We start from the raw sequence: 21,181 nt of genomic DNA on the forward strand, positions 1-21,181 counted from the left end.
GGCAATCACAGCTGGGGAGATTATTGAAGGTTCAGAATAACAATGTTATTTCAGCTAAACTGTGGGGAAAAAACAGAAATGACCAAATCGGGAATGACTGGTGTCGGATGGAGTGGGTTGAGGTGTTGACTCCACTGCGCTCAGCTCTGCCCTCAGAGATCTCTGATATGGAGAGTGAGTTTGGTGTCATGAGGTGTTTAACGGCACCGAAGAGACCTGTGTGGCCTCAGGAACTGACGTCAGCAGAAAATGGCAGCGTTCATTCTGGGAAATATCCCTAGAGCTTTTCCAACACATGGAGTGTAAAATTGAGATGGATAGTTGAAATGTAACAGCTGATGCTGTGATAAAGCAAAATGTACCATAACATGCTGGCAACAGAGAAAAGGCAGAACTGAAACACATCTTTTAATTGGTCTCGTTTGTTTACATCCTTTGAGTTAGATGTGTACCTCAGCAGTACTAATAATAGTATTACAGTGATATCATCACCTAGCTTTGAAAGCATGAAGTAGTCTACCACTATTCTGTGTCTCCTGTACCAGTACAACAAAACTCAGCTTACAGAAATTACATTATCAGACTGAGACCAAAGTCAGCAAGAAACTGCAGTGTGCCAGGTACTGTAGTGGTTGGTAGAAGGTTTCGTAAGAGGACAAGGGGATCTAGCTGTGTAAGCCTTTTCATTTATAAAATGCCAGCAGAGCCATATCGCCCTGTATTGTAGCTCACAACTGACAACCCACTGAAGCGCAGCAGCTGCGATCCTGGCCAGTACCTGGATAAGAGCCCTCCTGGGAAAGTTAAGCTTGCTGCTGGAAGTGGTATTAGTGGGACCAGTTGGGAGTGCTCACCCTGTGGTCTGTGTGGGTTCTAATGCTCCAGTATAGTGATAGGGACACTATTTTGTAAAGAAGGTGCTAGCTTTTGGGTAAGACATAAAACTGAGGTCCTAACCCTCTGTAGTCATTAAAAATCCCAGGGTGTTCTTCAAAAAGTTTCTTGTGATGGTTTTAACCCAGGAATCCTTGCCAAATTTCCCCTTGGCCTTTACCATCATGGCCTCCTTATTTATGAATAATTGGCTCATTCGTCTGTTCTATTCCCCACTGACAGCTGGTGTGTGGTGAGCGTACTGGTGCACTTTGGCTGCCAGGAAATACTTTAATATTATAAACTAATGCAGAAGCATACCTGTAAAAACACTTGGCAACATAAAATGGAAAGCAGTAAACCTAAAACAGTACTGTATTAAAAAGACATTTGAATTCACCTGCTATGTATGATTGCAATGCGATAGGATTGTACAAACAAAACAGAAAAACTTCTTTCAAAGTAAATCATGGTTTTCTCCTAAGAAGGAACAGGCGTCACTGGTAAGAGAGTAACTTAGAAGAAAGCTTTAAAATACCACTCAAAAGGTCAATAAGTTTATAGAAATTGTTTTTTTTCTTGTTTTTCCTTCAGCACTCACTGAATGCAACCAGAGAATGGCGCAAAAGCAGACAATTGCATGGAAAACTAATATTAATGAAACATAAGAGAGCGTTTTTCTACAGTACCATTTGTCTACTATTTATTTTTTTATTTTTGCCGAGAGAAAAAAAAAGTTGTTTGATTTTCCACACCGTCAGCCAGTCGAATATGCCCCTGCCTCGCAGGGTGCCGCGGCCCCGCCCGTTTCGTGTGGGGAGCGAGAGCGCAGGTGAGGAGCTGGTGAGACGCGAATGGCTCGAAGGACATCTCCCGTCTGGACTCCCCGTTTACTTGAGCTTTAATAACCGAATATTTAGGTTTCGGTATCGCGAACGGAAGATTGGATAATCTAGGGTCCGCGGTATTGCTGGTATCGGCTGTACTTTTTTCTTCTGGTGTTCGCCATGCTGTCAAGTCTGAAACACTTTCAGGACTTCATGCCCGAGTCTGGTATCCAGTCGGTTGCCAAGGCGGACCTAATTTCGCTGCTTCTGGATTAAGCTCCAGTTAGGCTGCTGACCTACCGGTAACGTTAAAATGGACATTCCGACTAAATGGTCTTCTAGTGAGTCCCTGGATTACAACGGTGACCCGTTTATTGCCGGCGGTTTCAGAGCTGTAAACTTTAGTTCTTCGGAGGTCAGGCTGAACATCTCTGCGCGCACCAGGCTGTTCCTGGAGGTTTTGATAGTGCTGATGGCTTTGGGCGCAGTGGCAGGTCAGACGTCGCATCTCGGACGGCTATTCGAAGCAGCACAGCAGGCGGCTTTTTTTATAGATTTACTGTAGAATTCGGCAATCTAATGCCAAAATCAGAGCATGAAGGCACGGGAAAAAGCATGTTACCTTCCCGTTGGAGCAGTTACATGATGCATATTTCGGTTTTTTGTGTATTGCATGTCTCAGACATTTTCAAACTTTTTATTAAAACCTGTGAATTATATGTCATCAAAACGTGAGTAACGTCATAAGAAAATACATGGATCATCCGGCTGCAATGTTTATCTAAAGCTGAGTTTTATTATGTATGACTTGCACCTAATGATGCAATAATGCAACAGACCTAATTAGCCCACCTATGCTCAGATCTTTTGAGTTAACATTCAGACACTAACACTGAAGTGCCCCAGGACTGGAGTTGCACTCTAAATTGAATTTATGTTCTTGATTGTTTAAAATCAGATTCCGTATTGAAGTGGTGACCAGTCAATGTTTTGGAGGAAAATATTTTATTTTGTGCTGTAGTGTATGTAGTTTCACTCTTTTCATTTGCCTATCTGTCAGTTAAATTTAGCTTAAAGTTTAGTTAAATAACCTAAAAGGGTAAAATCTGCTTTTTTTATTAACTGTAGGCGTCTGTCAAGCGTTAATATTTCCTGTAGGTTAAGCACAATGCGAATGAATTTCAGCGCAGTGTAACGGAGGTTCTGTTTCGGCCTGGCAGGTAATATTCTGGTGATCGTGATCGTGGCCGCGACCAAGACGTTCCACTCGGTGACGTCAGTGCTGATCATTAACCTGGCCATCAGCGACTTTCTGGTGGGCATCGGGGTCATGCCCTTCGTTGCCATCTCGGTTATGTACGATGGATGGGTGGATTGCACAGTGAGCTTTTATTATTTTTATTGTCAGAAAAGAGCATTTATTCAGGTCTTGCAACGCCGTTGTCTATTCTTTCTAATCCTATAGAAATTTATGCTCAAAACCTGTAATTTTATATTAAATATGTATTCATTTACCCTCTGTATGAATTAAAGAAGAAACCTTCCTGTCCCTGTCTTTGTCAACGTCCTTCTCCCTCTGCTCACTAGTTCCTTTGTATTTTAGCTGCTGTGTGGTTAATTTCAATCTTCAAACTTTAAAGACATGTGAATTGGTAATATTGTGTGTCTATTTTTCTTCTTTAAATCCTAACAAGATCAGATTAACTTTTAGAGGCTGGCATATTTGGTAAAATATTCAGTTTTGCTTTGACATGAAATGAGTTTTGAATTAATTTACATGTCAGTGGTCAATGACATGTTTTATATGGGTTGAACACAACCTCTCAGAGTGAAATCCAAATATTGATAATCCTCACAATTTTAAACATAAATTTAGCATTAAACATGTCTTAAAGAATGCACACAAACATTTTACGAGGCATTTGATTTTAAAAAATATTCATAATTATATAATGCTCTGTTATTTTAATATTTCTCCATTGCTTCAAGTATGAACTCAGACATTCAGGTGAGTTTGTTTATGTTTGGAATATAGGGTTTATAAGACCCTCTCAGTGCTATTTTCACTTCTTCTCTTGCAGGATTTATGCCTCTATGTTGGTTACACATCCTCTGTGTATTGTACAGCCTCAGTATTGACACTGGCTGCGATTGCTTTGGACCGATATTACGCCATCATAGACTGCCTGCACTACAGCTCTCAGAGCACAGTATGGAGGACGGTGGCTGCTGTCATCTGGATTTGGCTCCAGGCGGCTGTCACTAGCTGCCCCCCATTACTGGGGTGGAGTCATTTGGACTATATCGCTCCAATGTACAGCTGTGCAGTGGACTGGTCCAGGAGCCCAAGCTACACTGGGTTCGTGGCCGCTTTCTCCTTCATGCTTCCTGCCTGCATTATGGTCTTCTGTTATGTTAAGATTGTGAAAGTGGCCAGGGGTCACGCACGGAGGATCCACGACCTGGAAGATCACCTGCAGAGAAACAGACCACATCCCGCTGAGCAGGAGGAGAAGCCCACCTTTTCCAGGCTGATTTATTGCATCAGCGGGAAGATACTCCCAGAGACCCACCGGGACGAGACCCTCAGCTCCCCATACCCCTCCTGCAGTTCCTCCAGCACAGGGAGGCTGCACAATCTCTTGACTAGGCACGGCTTCCACAGCAAGGAGCACCATGGCGTTTTCCGTCTCTTTCTGGTCATCTTTGCCTTCTTCTGCTGCTGGATGCCATACATCATTGTGGCACTGGTGCAGGCCATCGAGACCGCTACTTCTCACCAGTCCACCCACATCCCCAACAACGTCATCACCTTTGCCTACTGGCTGGCTCTGCTGAACTCTGACATCAACCCGCTGCTCTATGCTCTACTGAGCAAGAGGTTTCAGAAGGCACTGAAGAGCCTGCGCCACAAACTGCATGCCAGGGTTAGCCAGCAGGCGTGCAACCCCCAGACATGCACAGAGCACAGCCCACAGTGCCCCCGTAATACAGCTGCCTCCAGCATGAACTCTGTGTGTCCAGAAAGGGCCTTTAATTCCTCACTTTTCTCCCTGGACTCTTGCACACCAGAAGGCTACAAGGAGGAACAAGTATCTAGGAGGAACAACCTCCTGCCCGGACATCTTTCCTCCGCTGTGAAACTAGAAAGGACCAAAGAGTGTGTCTGTGTGAAGCCAGAGGGGCAGGGGCTGGATACACAGCACTTGCAGGTGCCCTCTGCCCCTGTAGAGAGCGATAAGCCAAGTAGGCCATCTTCACCCTCTGACAGACAGGTGACCTTCTTTTATGGTAAGATAACAGTTAAAGTGGAGCATGATGTGCAATGACTACCACGGGATCTGTTGCATCAGTCTGTGGGACTTCACTATGCAGTGTGAAAGAGCAGTGTCTGCCATTACCTTGGGCTACTTCAGTCTTTGAAGTAAAAACAAAGAAATTCATGCAACTCTCATACCTAGGTTAATCATGCTGTAGTATTGCGCAGATCCTATATTTTGTTATTGTGAGTTCTCATGCTACTTTATGCTACTATAGTATAAACCTACTGAATGTCAATCAAAGACAGTGAATGGCATTGTCACCCTCTCGGATAACCCTGATTCAACATCTTTTCATAAACACTTGCTTTAACCTCCAATGATCAAAAGTTAAACAGAACAGAGAATTTTCATAACATGTCATGCTCATCAGCTTAAAGTACATCCTGGCAGGATACACATGGAAGTCACCAAATCCATTAGAAACATCAAGGAATCATCCCTCTGACTTGAGAACAGACCACTGTTTCCAATGTCACAGATGGACCTCATATCACCTGCATCAGTTCAAAAGTGAAAAGGACACTATTAGAACATTATTTTTTTGTCAAGATTTATTGTATTTATCACTTTATTTACAGTCGTTTGATAAAATTTGCAGTGAAGGTATAGAAAAATAAAATGTACAAAGTATATTTGTGATTAAGATAACAAAGCTCTGATTCAATGAGATCTTGCAGACAGTACAACGGCACTTTGATATCGACCTCATGAAAATGGTCTCTCTTAGCCTGGAAATTCTCTTGTGACTGCCTGCGCGCCACAATCCTGATTCACACACCCATGCACTCCTCCAGGCTGCTAGCACCATTTGTTAACAGATTGTTTTAAGTCACATGAAACATCTACACTAATTTAAGGACAATATGTATCTCTCAGATTTGTGATTTCTGTCATCTTAAGACAAAAAATCACAACACCTGGGGAGAAGCAGGATGAGTGAACCCCCTAATGCTCTTACAGGCTCTTTCCAAAAGTGATTTCTACATCTTTTAAATGTCAATGCATTGGAACCTGAAAAAATGTTAATGCACTGAATCCACTGTAAAACATTCCATTTAACCTCATCAGCCAGTCTTCCTGAGCTGTCTTCTATATCTTCTGTAAACTGCTGTCAGAAAACCTCTTCATCTCAACTATTGCTTTGGTTTCTACCCCTGGTGCCAAATTCTCATACCCTTCATAGGCATGAGCCTACAAATGTAACAAACAATATGTATATGCAAATGTTTAAGGCCAATACATCAGTTAAAATAAGAAATCTAAAGAAATGCCCATTAAGTTCAGTGCAAACAATTACATATTCCTACTCACAATAAAGACACGGGGTGTGACTGTCTGTATTTAAGTACCCTTCAGTAGCTAAGCTTTCTCTCTTCTGCTCTCTCAAGTAAAAATATTGTTGAATAAAAAAAATGTATATAACACCTTTAAACACAATCAGATCACAGTGCTTGAGCTGTCCCCCAGACAAATTAGCTTTGCAATAACCAACCTGATCTTGCACACTTTTATAGAACATTCAAAGAGGGCCTTTCTAAAGGATGAATTATTTAAATGTTATACAGTCTCTGCTCACATTTCTCTTGTGCAGCATAGACTCCATGCAAACTCACAGAAAGATGTTACAATATAACACACAACTGTATGTTTTAAAGGGTGCATTATTTTAAATACTTCTTAATACCTTCTGTGCCTGGGGTAGCAAGATCGTTAGCTGTCTTTGTGGATCGAAATGATTACAAGATTTATTGCACAACTATATTGTTTTGCTTTTATTCTGTGTATGAAATTAAATATGCAAGCATTTTGTTTTCAAAAACTAAGACACATAAATGGCATTTTCAAGATCTTCACTGACAAATCGACACTATTATTTTATTAAAACATTCAATAGAAAACCCACAAGTTCTTCCATTAAAATTCCTGACATAAATATGTACATATGGTAATGTCTGAAAATGCCATTATTAAGCTAATTCCCTTATCCAAACCCTTAATTAAATGTGATGAAGTTATGTTGCATTTCAGTGTATAAATCATTCCTTACAAAGGTTTACTGTTACTTCTAGCAATAATTCCAGAGGAATACAATATAATAATTTATTGTCATTATAAAATGACAATGGGAAACAGTGTTAGATGTATTTTTGTACAAGGCAGTGAAAGTAATTACTTAAGCTCAGTGTTTTTTTTGTTTTTTTCTGTTTTACATGTTCTTCAAGCGTAGAGACTAAGAGCTGACACAATCACTCACTGGCAGTAAACAAATCACTAAGTGTCTCTAAATTTACTTTAGTGTCCATTATTGAAACACTGTTAGGCGGACAACTGCAATTGCCATGAATAAACCTCATGTGTATCTTCCAGAAGAAAGCAGATGTGCATTTTTAGTAAGAAAAATACATTCAACTCATTGCAAACAAATAGAACACTATTGCTCTTTATGAAACATGGAGGAGTAAGACGCAAGGTGCTCATGTACACTTACCTTTACAGTTCTCTTTACAGTCACAGCAATAATCAGCAACACTTGCACTTTGAATCATCACAGTATAAAATGCAAAAGATTAAAAAATATTACTGATGCAAATTCTGCCTTTCTGGCACCACAAAATCTTATATATGTGGAATGTTTTACGGGGTGTAAAAATAACATTGTCACAGTAAGGTGGATCTATATTGCTTTTAAAATCACAGCATCTACTGAGGAACTGTTGGATTGTGAAAGATTTCAGCAGCTAACTTTCTGTCAGTATAATCAGTCTTTTTACAAAAAATTATAGTCAATGGATATTTATGGAAATGAAAGCTCAGTGTTGCTAAGACAATGCTCATGATTTAGTTGATTATGAGACAGTAAATCTTAATGTCTGAATACCAATTAATCTATATAAGTGGACAAATCTACAAATGTCTAGCACTGAGGTAACAGTGAAAGTTTAGACTTTTAGTTTTGACAAATGTAGGGGATCCACTGAAACAACAGTGTGGCTCAGGGAAGTTTTACACATAAACCAGAGACTGTGTGGTTAATTTATAGTGTCTTGCCGTCCGGTTCCCCCTTGATTACAATTCAAAAAAATGTTCAGTGTTGCTCATTGGGTCAATCTTACTCTCTGAAAGTCTGAACTTTAGAAATTCCCTCCCTGGAATTGTGGACACTTTGAAACTTCCCTATACTACATCTTCAGAAATTTGGGAAAGCAACCTGTTGTCTCTTCAAGTGAACACCCCAGTTTCCCTGCAGAATAACCTTGGTTTAAAAATCCTGAAGCCTTCCCAGCCTCACCACCAACAGCTCAGAACACACCTACCAGAGAGCTCCTGCCTCACTAGGAAGCAAACCGACTCCTTGGAGAGTAAGTGGTAACTGACTCTTGAACTGTACAGTCCACTTCACAATAATCATAGCCAATCAACACCAGCTATGTGGAATCCCCTTTTACTCCATTTATAATCCCTGTGTGAATGTGTGCCTTTAATTTTCCTTAATGCTTTATTTATATCCTAAAATTTCATAATCATCAAACACTCTTATGTCATCCCCTGACAGCCTTTCAAAATCTTCCGTTGACAAGTCAGAAAATTTCAAGCACTGTTCTATTTAAGCAGGTTGGTGTTTTTCTGAATATTAAAATTACATGTGAAAGATGGTGCAAAGAGCACATTATATTAGATTGGTTAAGCACATCGGTCCCATCTTTCACAAGCATACCTGAGCAGTGACCTACTTGTCAACATCTGAAAAACCTCTCACCATGTAAAGTATCTAGTTTTCCCTCATTGGCAATACTGTCAAGAACAAACAGGTACAATCCAGGCTGTGAAAAACCATTAACAAGCCCCTGAAAGGGACTGAATTTTAGCCTTCAGCTGAGTGACCTGTTTCGTTTTTAAAAAACAGATAACAAAGACATAATGTGTGACGATATGTGACATAATGTTATGTCATTAATTATGTGACCATTCCATTCACATGCCTAGTGAAAGTCTTTAACTTTCAATATCAAAATTTACCCTCCACCATCACCCTAAGGAAACAAACAAGTCTTAAACAAGTCTCTTTGGATTTGGAAAGCAGTTAACTCTGTTTAACCTAATGATGAATGGGGTTTGAAAATCAATTTGTTTGATCTGCATATACCCCTATTTATAAGATATAAATAACAAATCTCCACCTCAGTACTTTCTCTATCCTAGTTGTCAAAATGCAAAACAGATTTTTGCATGTTTTCTTATGCAGCAGTTCCACTCTCACCCTGTATTCCAGCCTTCAGTTGTAAAAATGCATTACTGCCATTGCCCCAGAAAAGGCTCAGTGATACGATGATAAAAAAAAATCAGGCAACAGGAGATCATGCATCAATCTGTACACTTCCAGATAGGATATATATACAGCTTATATAGAGCTTATGTAAAAAATAATGGGGAAAAAAACTTTACAAAGATTTACAACACAACAGCTGTGCTTTTTTTTCACCTTGTTTTGGTAGGACAAAGCTTTTGGGCACAGAACAGACCGAGTCACCGTTGGGGGGTGGCGGGGGTGATCAGTGAGCAAAGGTGGACATGGAGGTCCTGCCTCTCCGGCTCCAGCCGAGGCCTGGCCCCGCCTCCGCCCCGCCCTCGGCCGTCTCCTCCTTCTTGCGCGTGCGGAGCCGGGCCAGCAGCTGGATCAAGCACTGGTCCCACTCCTCGGGCAGCAGCAGCAGCAGGAAGCCCAGGCAGATGATGAGCACGGCAATGACGCGCACCGAGTTGAAGCTGATCTCGCTGGTGTAATGGTCCACAACTGCAACACAGCAGGCCAGCAGCACTCAGAAAGGGGGCAAAGTGTCCCAGACACCAGCACAGAAGGGAGAAGCCCGCAATGAGAGAGCCTCAACACTTGGAGGAACCACTGGATGCAAAGGTGCAGTTTCAAAAACACAAGTTCTCCTGTTGCTGCCTCTCACCTGCACTGTTTTATGAATCCAAAGCTCATCTTTACATTTTTACTTTAATTCTTTATGCCATTTAACTATGTTTTCTACTCCTCTGTGTACAAAGAAATCCTAGCCTTCAGTATGCAGCAAACACATTTATTTTCATAATACCACATATCAGTCAAATGTTTACTAGGTGCTGGCAGCAGCATTGGAAACGATTAGTTTTTGCTCTGTTGTACTCCAAGAGAAACCAAATTGCTTACTTACCAGCATTAACAGGAACACTTAAGACAATCCCAAATGAAATGAGTGTGGGGTAGGTAATAGCTATGCCAAAGTTCACTAGCATGTTGAAAGCTGCAACAAAAATATAAAAACAGATGTGGTTGATACACACAAACTAATTTAACAGAAGACACTTAGAAAACAAAACCAATGTAGTACCACCATTTTCCAGATTTCTTTAGAATGAAATATATTTTTTTTATAAACAATATACTCAAATGCATAATTTAGCTTTACATACAATGTAACGCCCACTGAGCTTTGACTAATGCTTCTCACTGTAGTCAGTTTGCAAATTCTATATGATTGAAATTTTGTTTGAGTGACAGACCGAGTTTTCATTAAATTCACACCTACTGAGCCTTTGGTTATAGGGCTGATATGGTTGACTTACTTTTTCCACCTTCTACAATGGCTCAAATATGCCACTGGTGAAATTGTAACACTGAAAAATATTTTCAAACCGAATAAAAGGGTTACTAATTTTTAAGTAGACAACTATGCTTTACTTTTGCTAAGAAGCTATGGCCTCCTGACACAAACATGACTTCACTTGACAAGGAGGCTATTACAGGTTTGAAAACATGTGTATTAAGTGTATTAAGGAAAGGAGATAAATAGCAATTCAGATAAAAAATGAATCTATGCTGATCTGCAAAAGTTGGGTGGACTCTGCTTAAACCCGACACTAATGACGATATCTGGCGGAGCAGTTGCATCACATATCACAGGCCATCAAAATAAATAAGCTGTATTTTCTAGGAAGGTTGTGTCAGCAATTACTGAAGTTGGAATCTGAGTGAAAGGAACTGTGCACAGTACTCTTACTTAGTAAAAGGACAGCCACTCCACACAGACAGCCCCAGGGAAGTGCCTCCAGGGAGTCAAAGTATTCCACTTTGGTGAAGTACAGGATGACAGGGATGAAGCTGATGAACACAAAGTTAGCTCCTCCCAGGATTGTGAGGAATAAGGCTGCTTCTCCGAACTTGGCACTGCCGAGAATGAGCTTGAACAACACCTGCGGGACAAGAGTTTGGTTGGAAACAGACTGGCGAGATACTCAGGACTTCTCAGTCAATCTACTGTTGGTATCTGCTGCCCTTCATGATCCAGGTTCTTTTTTTGTTCTGGAATTGATCCATCTGTCAGTCTGACGAACAGTTGAGGGATTACCAGAGCACATAAAACTGTATTTTTTTACCCAAATATTGATGCATATAGCAATCCTAATAGACCCCTTTTGCTAATATCCTTTCACAAAATAAATCTACAGTAGGATATGGAAATGGGAACACCGGAAGTTAAAAAAGCAAAGCCAATGTACTGATACAGCTGCTAGAATTGGGCCGTGAACTGGGTTTTGAGTATACTTGCCTTATACAAAGCAGACATGGATGCAGACGACACCACCAGTGCAATTCCAATAACAGAATGGCTGTGAAATCCATCGGCATAGGTCATCATTACTATACCAGCTATAGCGAGAATTGCTGCCACAATCTGGTCAGAAGGAAGAATATGATCAGATTCCAATCTGCAGATGCTCTGCAAACAGTTAACATCCAGCTTAACTCATAACTAGTAACGTTCCAGTCTAGCATAAACAATGTCAGTAGAGCTGACTTGGTGTTGATATCAGGAAATATCATTACTACCACTATAATATTCCATAAATGTGTTTATTGGTTTTGCTTCTGGACAACATCTTATATAATACCATAACCACATCATACAGTAATGCAATGATAGTGTTGTCACACATAGTAGGCTCAGAAGTACTCTAGCTGCACAGCTTCTGTATGGAATGACAATTTCTGTTTGTCCATCTGTCAAACTGGTTAAAGGTAAAGATAGAAGTGAGATAAAGCACTGGAGGCCCAGGAGGGGAAGCAGTATTGCATGTGAGCTATTCAGGCCACCAGCAATCTTGTTTTCAATGTACATTGAGAGACACTCTAAAATGGAAACAATGCAGGAATCAAAAACTTAATTAGGAGTAATCCTAGTTGGGTGCATCTGAACAGATGCTTAACCAGAGAAATATATTTTATTCCTTTTCCACATAGGCTTGGAAGCAAGCTATGTTTCTGTATACTCCCTATATACACCAGTATAATTTACTATACCTTGCAATGGATGTATTACATTTATTTATTAACTTCAACAAGCAATGCTGGTCTTTATCAGTTACAAACATTCTTTCCAGCTTAGGACAACATCCTCATTGCTACATAAAGCAAAGGAAGTGAGTAAACGGAAATGACTGGATGATGAATGGGTACCGGCCTGACTGTATTTTACATTAGACGAGGATTAGAAGGTATTGTGAAGATAAATGGCCTGCATTCTCTGTTCTTGGGAGCACTGAGGGGTTGGTGATCAAAATAATGCCTCTGCTGTAAGAAACCAGATGTTTCTTTGAACGTCTTTTTCTTTTGGGCATCACATCATTCCTTCATTAACTCATTCACATTCAAAGGGAGACTTCTACAGTTAAGCTTTTATCAAGCACTCAATATGCTTGTTTTGGGAATTTACCTGTCCCATGTTCACCATGAATTAAACACAGTATTGCTCAATCCTTTAAGGCCATTTGCTGTTACACAGATTTGCAGTACTGTGGATTCATGAAGAAGAGTTAATAAATCGGTCAGATATCAAGTGAAAGCACTTGTACTGTACTTGAAGCAGCTATTATTGTAGGAAACCATCTCCAATGCCCACACAGGCTTAAAAAATTACAAGCACTCCTCTTTGATGCTTATAAACAGAGGAACAAATGAGAGACTCTTTCATCACATGGGCTGCACTATAGTGTATTTTATGGAGGATCATTGCAGCAGGTCTATACCACAGTGATGAAGGGTCCAGTTCTACTCCCCATTTAAAAAAAAAATTATACTGGAAAACAGGTGCTCATGGACTATGCCTTCTCTTAAAGTCACACAGTTAAGCTATTTTAACAAAAAAATTATGATAAATATGATATAACACCAAAATGGTTGTAGCACCAATCTCAGCACTGTGTTTCAGGACTGTACAGAGCAAGTGCAATCCCATCTACAGGAGTGTTTAGACAGTGGTTAAAGACACAGAGCTTGCAGAGCTCCCTGGATTAACTTACTCGCACTCCCATGAAGCGATCTCGCAGAACAATCCATGACAGCAAGAACACAAATGCCTTGTTGCAGCAGAACAGTGCAGAGACATCCGTTGTGTTTATTCTCCTCAGTGCTTGTAAGTACAGATAGTTTGTTAATGTCCATAGAAGGCCAAAGGGGGCTACCTTGGTGAAGAACACCTTCGCTGTCAAGCCATCATCCCCAAAAAACCTGCAGCATTCTCTGGGAAAAACAGAAGCAACAAAGCCAGTGATAGGAAATGATGCAGCAGTTACTGAAAAGGGGGCCAGACACTCTAGTTAGGTACTGCAGGTGGTTCCATATTTGACCAACAGGGGCCTGAGTTTATCCTGGTTTCTATGGCACTAAGCGAAAAGAGAGTATGTGACTCCCCTCTGGATGGGGTAACTGTCCACCACAGGAATTAGCCCAGGAAAAAACTTGTCCCTGTAACTACAGCTTTAGTCGACTGGAGCAACTGGGATACAGAACTTTGCTCAAGGTATAATAGCAGCAGAGACAGCAGGGACATTAATCTACAACCCACCATTAATAACGCAGCCCCCTGAGACATGGTAACACCCAAAGAATTATGTATTTTTCACATTTACTGTTTTGTGGAGAACAATGACATGTATACATCCATAAAGCATTTGTAAAATGATTTTAACATGCCGAAGATAACCAATGAACTCCAACATGTGAAACTAAGCATTTTGTCCAATCCATGCTCAACAGTTGATATTAAGTAAAAATATACCAATGATATCTTCCGCAAAGAGCTCAGCTATAACCTCAGCAACCTAGAAGGTGTTCCTAGTAAGATGTGCATGCCTATTTTACTAGTCAAAGTTAGCTATATCACACTAATTATCAACAAAAAGGGCAAAGAAGCTGTTTGTGACTGCTGTCTCTTACGTCTTATATTGTTAGTTGGAATTAAAAGTCTGTTTATGTGGTCTTCCTTTTTAGTATTATAAAATGACTAAATTGATCATGGGTAATTTATAGTCTCCTTCCCATAATTCATAGCAATTGCCTTCTTTTAAAATAGATATTGCTATTTATACAGTATATAACAAATATAAATCCCCTATAACAGTTACTTGTATCCTGGCGTTAAATAAACAACATAAAAACAGTTTCCATTAGATTAAAAGGTCTGTAATGGTTTCAGTGGCTGAAGTTGATCATATTGAAAGTCTCTGCCACACTTCAATTTGTTTACTGGATCGATGCTTTCTTCTTCTCATTACATATACACACGGTACATCATCAGAAATCATTTTGTTGGCTGCATACCTCTTTCTCCCACATAATAATGTTTGAACTTTTCAATAACTTGAGTATTCACAAACTGAAAAACAAACCAAGAACATATTCCATTGAATTCTTACATTAGTGTACTATAAGCAAACAGTAATCTCCCAGAACATACTCTTCCGATATTTTCAGGGACCTGGTTGCCTGCCTAGAATTGCCCAGAAAGGTATAACCTGCTTTTCTGATCTCACACGTCAGCTCCTCTTTTCAGTAGCAGACTGAAGATTTCATTGAGAGCCCAGTATAATATCTGTCTTTAATGATTTTTAATCAAAAACACTCTTTCTTTTCATAGCAGCATAGTTTGCTCAAAGGCACAAACACACTTTTAATGTGTCACGTTGTTTATTTTTTCTTAAGCTGAGACAGCAAAATAAAAAATCCATAATGAACACATAGTGATGTCATATTGTGAATAATCTGATAAGTGATTCGTTATAAGTGGCCTGCCAATTTGTGACCTCTCAGGATCAATCCTATCTTAGTACTCCAGACGGCCTGCCTCTGCTCCTATCTTTTCACCACTCAGATTCCAATTCTCTGATCACAGTCCGAACATTGTCTCCCACAATACCAAAACAGAGAACATATGCATCTTCCAGATTACAGAAGAGGCAGTTGTTTCAGTTAATGAGATATCCCCAAAGTTTCAGCCACTCATTTCCCCAGCCACTGAGGATATCTCCTTGTTTGGAAAATCTCCAGAGCGAAGTGGGGGGGGGGTGGCCTTGGGATTCCCATCCATATTCCCATAATGAGAGGACGTGTTGCCAATACTCAATCCCAACGATCTGTGTCCTGAGACAGCTGGCAGTCTCCCAGAGCACTTGATTATACCAAAATGCCCTCTGCTAACAAGTCGTGACCAGATCTCGTTTGGAATCTTACTGTTATTCTTTCTGATGTTTCCAGCCAGTCCATTTCCTCAGGATCTGCCAACCTTCAGCTTCCCACAGTGCAGGCACTACATCCTGACTAGGACTGCAGTGCTGCACTGCTGCAGAACTCACTAGCTACAGTCTTCACCCCTGACGTTACAGTTAAGTAGACATCAGCAGCATTTTATTATAGTTTAGCCCAAATCCTGTATCAACTGCATTGTTATTTTCACACTCAGCCTACATTTAACTCCTAAAGGGGGAAGGAAGTTAGATATCAATAGGAACAAAATGTTCAATAGGAACAAAAGAGGACTTGGTACACAAGTCCTCTAGCTCATCTCTTTGGTCTAATTGACAGAACTGTAATAGTTCCTCAGTGCCAATTAGCTCCATTAGAAAGTCAAATATTTTAAATGGCTATTATAATGTTTGAATTATTTTTGTCCCGATCAAGCAGTTTTTGTAAAACATCCAAGACCTTCTGTAAGTGTTCCTAAAGTCTGTTTCAGGAAGATAAAAATCAACTACAGCTTTCCACACATAAAATACACACAATCTCAAAGGCTTAAGCTAAGTGACTTACTGAGGCATGAAGGCGGGTGAATTCTGTTGGCCAGGTTTATAGTTTTAAAATGTGCCATATTTTCAGGACCTAAATATAAACCAAAAGAAAACCTAGGCAAATTATTTTTTCAGAAGAGAAACTATATTATTATTACTATATTTTTTATTGAACAAAGCAGACCTAAACAAAATCAAGAGCATTTTAACCTGAATAAGATAAAACAAACTGTTAAAGTTAAAAAATAACCTCATTACAGGTATTGTCCATTCATAAAATACTCACTATATTTTCTAACCTACTATATTTTTGCATCAAAACCATCGCATGCAGAAATCCAGATTGATATACAAGATGCTAACTCAATATGCCTGACAAAGGTTTTCTGAGCGATGTAATATCCTAGGGAAAGCTGACAACGTGCCAAGGATCTACACCACACAGCGGTACACAGGATGAATACAAAAAAAAATCCAATTACTGGCAATACAAAGATACGCAGGCATGGACCTAATACAATAAGAATCACCATGTAACAGAATTAAAAATGAGATTTTTGCAAGGTTGGATTCAGTTTATAAGACTAAAGCACAGCTAGGGAGATGCGCATATTTAAATGGAGGATTTCCTTAACACTGTGTATATCAAATAAAACCAAATATGTATAGAACTCTATGTCAGAACAGTTTGTATTTTTACCTTCTGATTTTTGTTTCAGCTAAGCTTTTCATTAATTAATGCTTAAGCTTCCACAAAATGCTGCATCCGAAATCTGTTTCAGATTTCAAATATGTTTAAAATTGTTGCTTTTGCATAGCTTTCTAAACAATTAACAATGTACAGACACAGGAGTCACTGAATTGTCAAATACTAGTTTGTAAACATTTTAGTGTTGTATAGACCCACTGATACATTTCCACCTTAAACCAACAAACCCAAGTGAGACAAATTACAAAATTAATCTTCCTGCACAGGGTAAATCCTGATTTCTAACCATCTCTGCAAATCAAGAAATGTGTATTCTAGTATAAAGTTTAAATAATGAGTTTAATAAGCTTACATTAAGAAATCTCAGCTAGAATGAAAACCAGAAGAGACAGGATTATTCCAGGTCCAGGACTGAAAAACACTGTAATGAGGGATATCAGAGTAGAGTCAGAGTAGAGACAATTGCATGCTCTCCCCCTAGACAGGATACTTGTCCATAATGGGGCTACAGAGAAAGCCATGCAAATTGCACCAGTGTGTCTGTGAGAAATGGAAGGAATGTGGAACACCTGGAGAAAACTCCTGTGAACACAGAGAAAATGCACAGTCTGCAGAGACAAATACCAAGGGCCAAAAATTAACCTGGAACCTTGGACCTAAGAGGCAGCAGTGCTAATCGCCAAATCACAGTGTTGCCCATTGACACTTCCTCAACCTATTTTTTTTATCCAGATAAGAGCATACTCTAGAATTTACAGGATTTTACATGGACAGTATTAATAGATATTTTTGTAATGGGATAAGTAGATGACAATTACTTGAAGAATGTGCAGTTAAAAGTAATGCCATATTAACAAACGAAGAGCCCGCAGCTCAGAAATAATTACAGTATTCCACTTAAAGTATAATAACTCCTTCCGTCTGTGGTTCAAGTGTATTAATCAGGACAGAGGATTAAAAGTGTCAGCCTGAGTATTACGCTAGTTTCTGGATGAGGAAGCCACGGCGATGAGTTTCATCAGCAGAAACAGCAAAGGCAGAGTGATTGATATTCTTGTACAAGACACTACTCACAAGCTATCTAATGCTGCTTTTATTTCCAGCAGACTTTGGCGTACCTGTATCTTTGTTTTGGAGTCTGTCGTTCTGTGGACTTGTACAGATGTCCTGTATAATATAAGGGGAAAAATAAAAAGTTCCAATTTGTTGCAAACCAAGTCAGGGTGAAAGGTGCATCAAATTGCTGGAAGGTGAGTTTGGCCAGTTGCGTGGAGCCAGTCCAAGAGGAACAGACACACAGCACCATGGCGACGCCCCACAGTGCCTTGCGGGCCTGGGCAGCCGAGATCTGAAGACAGCAGCGCAGCAGACAGTGACCCCCCGTCTCCCCCACCAGGGGGGGCTGGACATCCACAGGGGCGGCATTCTCACGGGGTCTCTCCTCTCCTGCAAGACACACCAAACATCAGGATGAACCTCACTGATGTACCCTGTTCAAGCTGCACCTTATATTTGACAATCTATCCTCCCAGGAGTCCTCTTGCCTGCGCACCAGAAACCTTCTTGCCACGTATGCCCTATTTACCAAACCTGACCCACTTTGAACATATGCGGGGTGAGTTTGAACAACATGAGGCATCTAGGGGTCAGAGACCAGTGAACATGCTTGTCCAGGTTCAACAGGAAGAATGGGACAGATCTGCATCGCAAAGGTATAACATTGTTTGCCTATAACTTTCACATTAGACCCCCTGTCCTAGATTACTAATTCAAAATCCCATTTGCATCTTGGTAATCAAAAGGTGGTGAAAACTATCTGACACTAAATTATGTTGGCTTAATGAATCCATTTACACTGTCTTCCACACCTATGGTTTTCTATCTGCAGAAATTAAATGCTCTACAAATCTACAAGTACTTCACTGTTAATATCCAGGCCTCTCAAAATGTGTTGATTTAATATTACTGTCTAGAGCCTTACAGACTACAATAAGAAATACCATTAGCTTCTGCAATTCCTATTGTCATTTCTCTCACCTCTCTAGATCACAAGCTGTTATTAAAAACTTGCCTAGTAAATGATTTTCCCATTATCAAACACCTGCTGCAGCAAACCAGAAAATGTTCTTATTGCCCTGCCTATTTATTTCTGTGCCTAGTTTCTCATCAGATCTGTTTTCTATCTCAGTGTTAAGGGTAGACAAAGATTTTTTAAAGATCATTGTGCTACTTTGTTTTCTTCTTCTATTAACAAAGCTGTGGAATAAGGTACTGCCAGACTAAAATGCATATTATGACCACATGATGGACAGCAGGCCCTGAAGATCACAGTTAGATCTTTATTGCTCTGTTGGTAATGTCTTTCAGTACCTGAAACCAGTAGCTCAAACAAAGATGGATATGCCATAAAGAAAATAGATTATTAAGCCAATGATTCAAGAAGTAGATCATTCTAAATTAAATTCTTGTGTCGACTGGGTACCCAGATTCTTGGCTGGCTGCCTAAGGGTTTAGGATTGCAGTGCTTTCAAATCTCTGAGGGTTCTACATCATTCAAACACTTCAACACACTGTTTTAATTCAGGAGGTTCCCTATTTCTGTCCTTTATACTGTGTATCGCTGTAACATTCAATATTATTTGCAGTCAACACAATGAAATAAACGATCAAAGAAAATACCTACATTACATTTACAAGCTATTCAAACAGCCACATTAAAATCCAAACAACAAATGAAAAATATTACATTTAGCATTTTATTGTTCTTCTTTTGCTCAGGGCATTAGGATAAGGTCTGGTCATGAGCTCTGACGAACTACTGTGTCTGCAGTAAATCATTCCTGAGTGACCAGGAAACTCCCACTCATTTACCAGAACCTCTGTTCTTCAACCACATTAACACTTCAAATGCTAAAGACTGCTGACACAGGAAGAGGTTTTAAATTTCAGTTCATGTTATCCCTGAAAACAGAAAGCCACAGTGAGATCTCAGGTTCTTTTTAGTTTACATAAACTATGGATATATTTTATTTGTGTTCATGTTAAGTGACATTTGTTATGGTATTGTGAACTGTAATTTCCTTAATCCACCTATTCATGCCATCTAATATCACTGTATTCAGTATTATGAAAAGCATTAAACTCCTTCTGTCCATAGCCACTGTGCATTTCCAAAGAGAAGATTACATACAAATAAACACACTACCTCCCTTGACATACTGTAGGCAGTCTGAAAAAACACACAGTATTATTTGTGTTTTACTAAAAAAGAATAGTACTTTGTGCTGAACAACTTAAACATACATATGCAGACTCACATCAGTCTGTCTCTCAAAATGGGATTTAAGTTGTAATCAAGTATTAGAAATATTTGCAAAAGACATTTCTCATCCAGTGAAATATATATATATATTATTGTTCTGTGGTCTTTTTCCCCCCAGAAATTCGATTGTGCTAATACAGTGATAGGAATATTTTTTATTCCTGCATGCATTTAAATATTATTATTTATTATTATTATTATTTATTTGCAATAAATTATTTATTATATAAATATGCATGTAAATATTATTCCTGTGTTTCATACTGATCTAGCTACTGTACTCAGTTCCTCAACGTGTTTGCGTCCAACTCCCATTTCTGCATTGCAGATTACCTGCTGTGCTGCTTGGCAAATCCTTCCGCTATTACCTTCCACTTCACAGAACCTCATCTCCTCATTCTGATTCAAAGCACGCAATTGCTGTGTTTACACAGATTATGAAGATATTATGGTTTTCTATCCTGTTTTGTTGAAGGTGTATGTCAAAATGTTAGCTGGCTTCATGTAAGTTCAATTAGGTTGTGTTGTCATAGCTGACAGATTGTCGGGAGCTAGGGCAGAATTATATTAAACACAGACGTCAATAATCAATTACTGCTAGTTGATACCCTCCACTGATTTTATTGCTCAAATTTTTTTAATGTGCCTATTCATTTTATACCAATATATTCTATTATTGATCAATTTTAGAATGTATTTTTTGCTAACAAAAGTGTTTTTGCATATAGTAACAGAATTGGATTTTACACGACAGTCAGTATGACACCTTAATACTTAATAATATAGGCAGTGGACTTGGGACTGTTGCACTGTTACATAAATTCATTTAAATGTACATAAATAAAATAATAAATAATAACATCTTTTTTATTCAGGCTGAAAATATACTTAAGTGTAATGCACGGTACAACCAAAAAATCCGTTTCATACATTTACATTTTGTGCAGTAGCATTTCCACAGAAATACTCAATTTTGCCTCCATACAAAAACAAAATAAAAATAGGTGACACAAAAAAATAATTT

At 39.4% G+C, this 21,181-nt stretch overlaps 2 protein-coding genes across 7 annotated transcripts in view; one reads left to right on the forward strand and one right to left on the reverse strand.

The window, feature by feature from the left end:
• Positions 1–46: 46 nt before the first annotated feature.
• Positions 47–9,604, forward strand: LOC148646239 (5-hydroxytryptamine receptor 1D). 4 transcript variants are annotated; one of them, XM_088610767.1, is made up of 5 exons: positions 47–2,194; positions 2,921–3,081; positions 3,782–4,991; positions 8,577–8,635; positions 9,517–9,604. In XM_088610767.1, the coding sequence occupies exons 1-5, from the start codon at positions 2,014–2,016 to the stop codon at positions 9,571–9,573; spliced, it is 1,668 nt and encodes a 555-aa protein (XP_088466893.1). In that variant the 5' UTR covers positions 47–2,013; the 3' UTR covers positions 9,574–9,604. The 4 variants fall into 4 exon arrangements, with proteins under 4 accessions (XP_088466893.1, XP_088466892.1, XP_088466894.1 ...); XM_088610766.1 differs by lacking the exon at positions 9,517–9,604 and having other exon boundaries at positions 8,577–8,749; XM_088610768.1 differs by lacking the exon at positions 9,517–9,604 and having other exon boundaries at positions 2,921–3,015; positions 8,577–8,749.
• slc35f3b (solute carrier family 35 member F3b) overlaps positions 5,557–21,181 on the reverse strand; it is a 44,813-nt gene continuing 29,188 nt past the window's right edge. For all 3 annotated transcript variants that reach the window (XM_088610770.1, XM_088610771.1, XM_088610772.1), the window contains 6 exons: positions 17,954–18,281; positions 13,364–13,583; positions 11,614–11,739; positions 11,065–11,257; positions 10,219–10,308; positions 5,557–9,815 (listed from right to left, as the gene is read on the reverse strand). In XM_088610770.1, the coding sequence (XP_088466896.1) occupies positions 9,574–9,815; positions 10,219–10,308; positions 11,065–11,257; positions 11,614–11,739; positions 13,364–13,583; positions 17,954–18,281 (1,199 nt within the window). In that variant the 3' untranslated portion in view covers positions 5,557–9,573. The remainder of the gene's footprint in view (positions 9,816–10,218; positions 10,309–11,064; positions 11,258–11,613; positions 11,740–13,363; positions 13,584–17,953; positions 18,282–21,181) is intronic.

This window comes from Lepisosteus platostomus, chromosome 17 (assembly GCF_059453375.1).
Source record: "Lepisosteus platostomus isolate fLepPlt1 chromosome 17, fLepPlt1.hap1, whole genome shotgun sequence".
Lineage (NCBI taxonomy): Eukaryota > Metazoa > Chordata > Actinopteri > Semionotiformes > Lepisosteidae > Lepisosteus > Lepisosteus platostomus.

Coding starts and splice junctions, on each gene's coding strand:
- LOC148646239 (XM_088610766.1), top strand. CDS start 2,014: ATGGACATTCCGACTAAATGGTCTTCTAGTGAGTCCCTGGATTACAAC. Junction 2,195..2,920: donor GGCTTTGGGCGCAGTGGCAG/GTCAGACGTCGC, acceptor TCGGCCTGGCAG/GTAATATTCTGGTGATCGTG. Junction 4,992..8,576: donor ACAGGTGACCTTCTTTTATG/GTAAGATAACAG, acceptor ATCCCCTGACAG/CCTTTCAAAATCTTCCGTTG.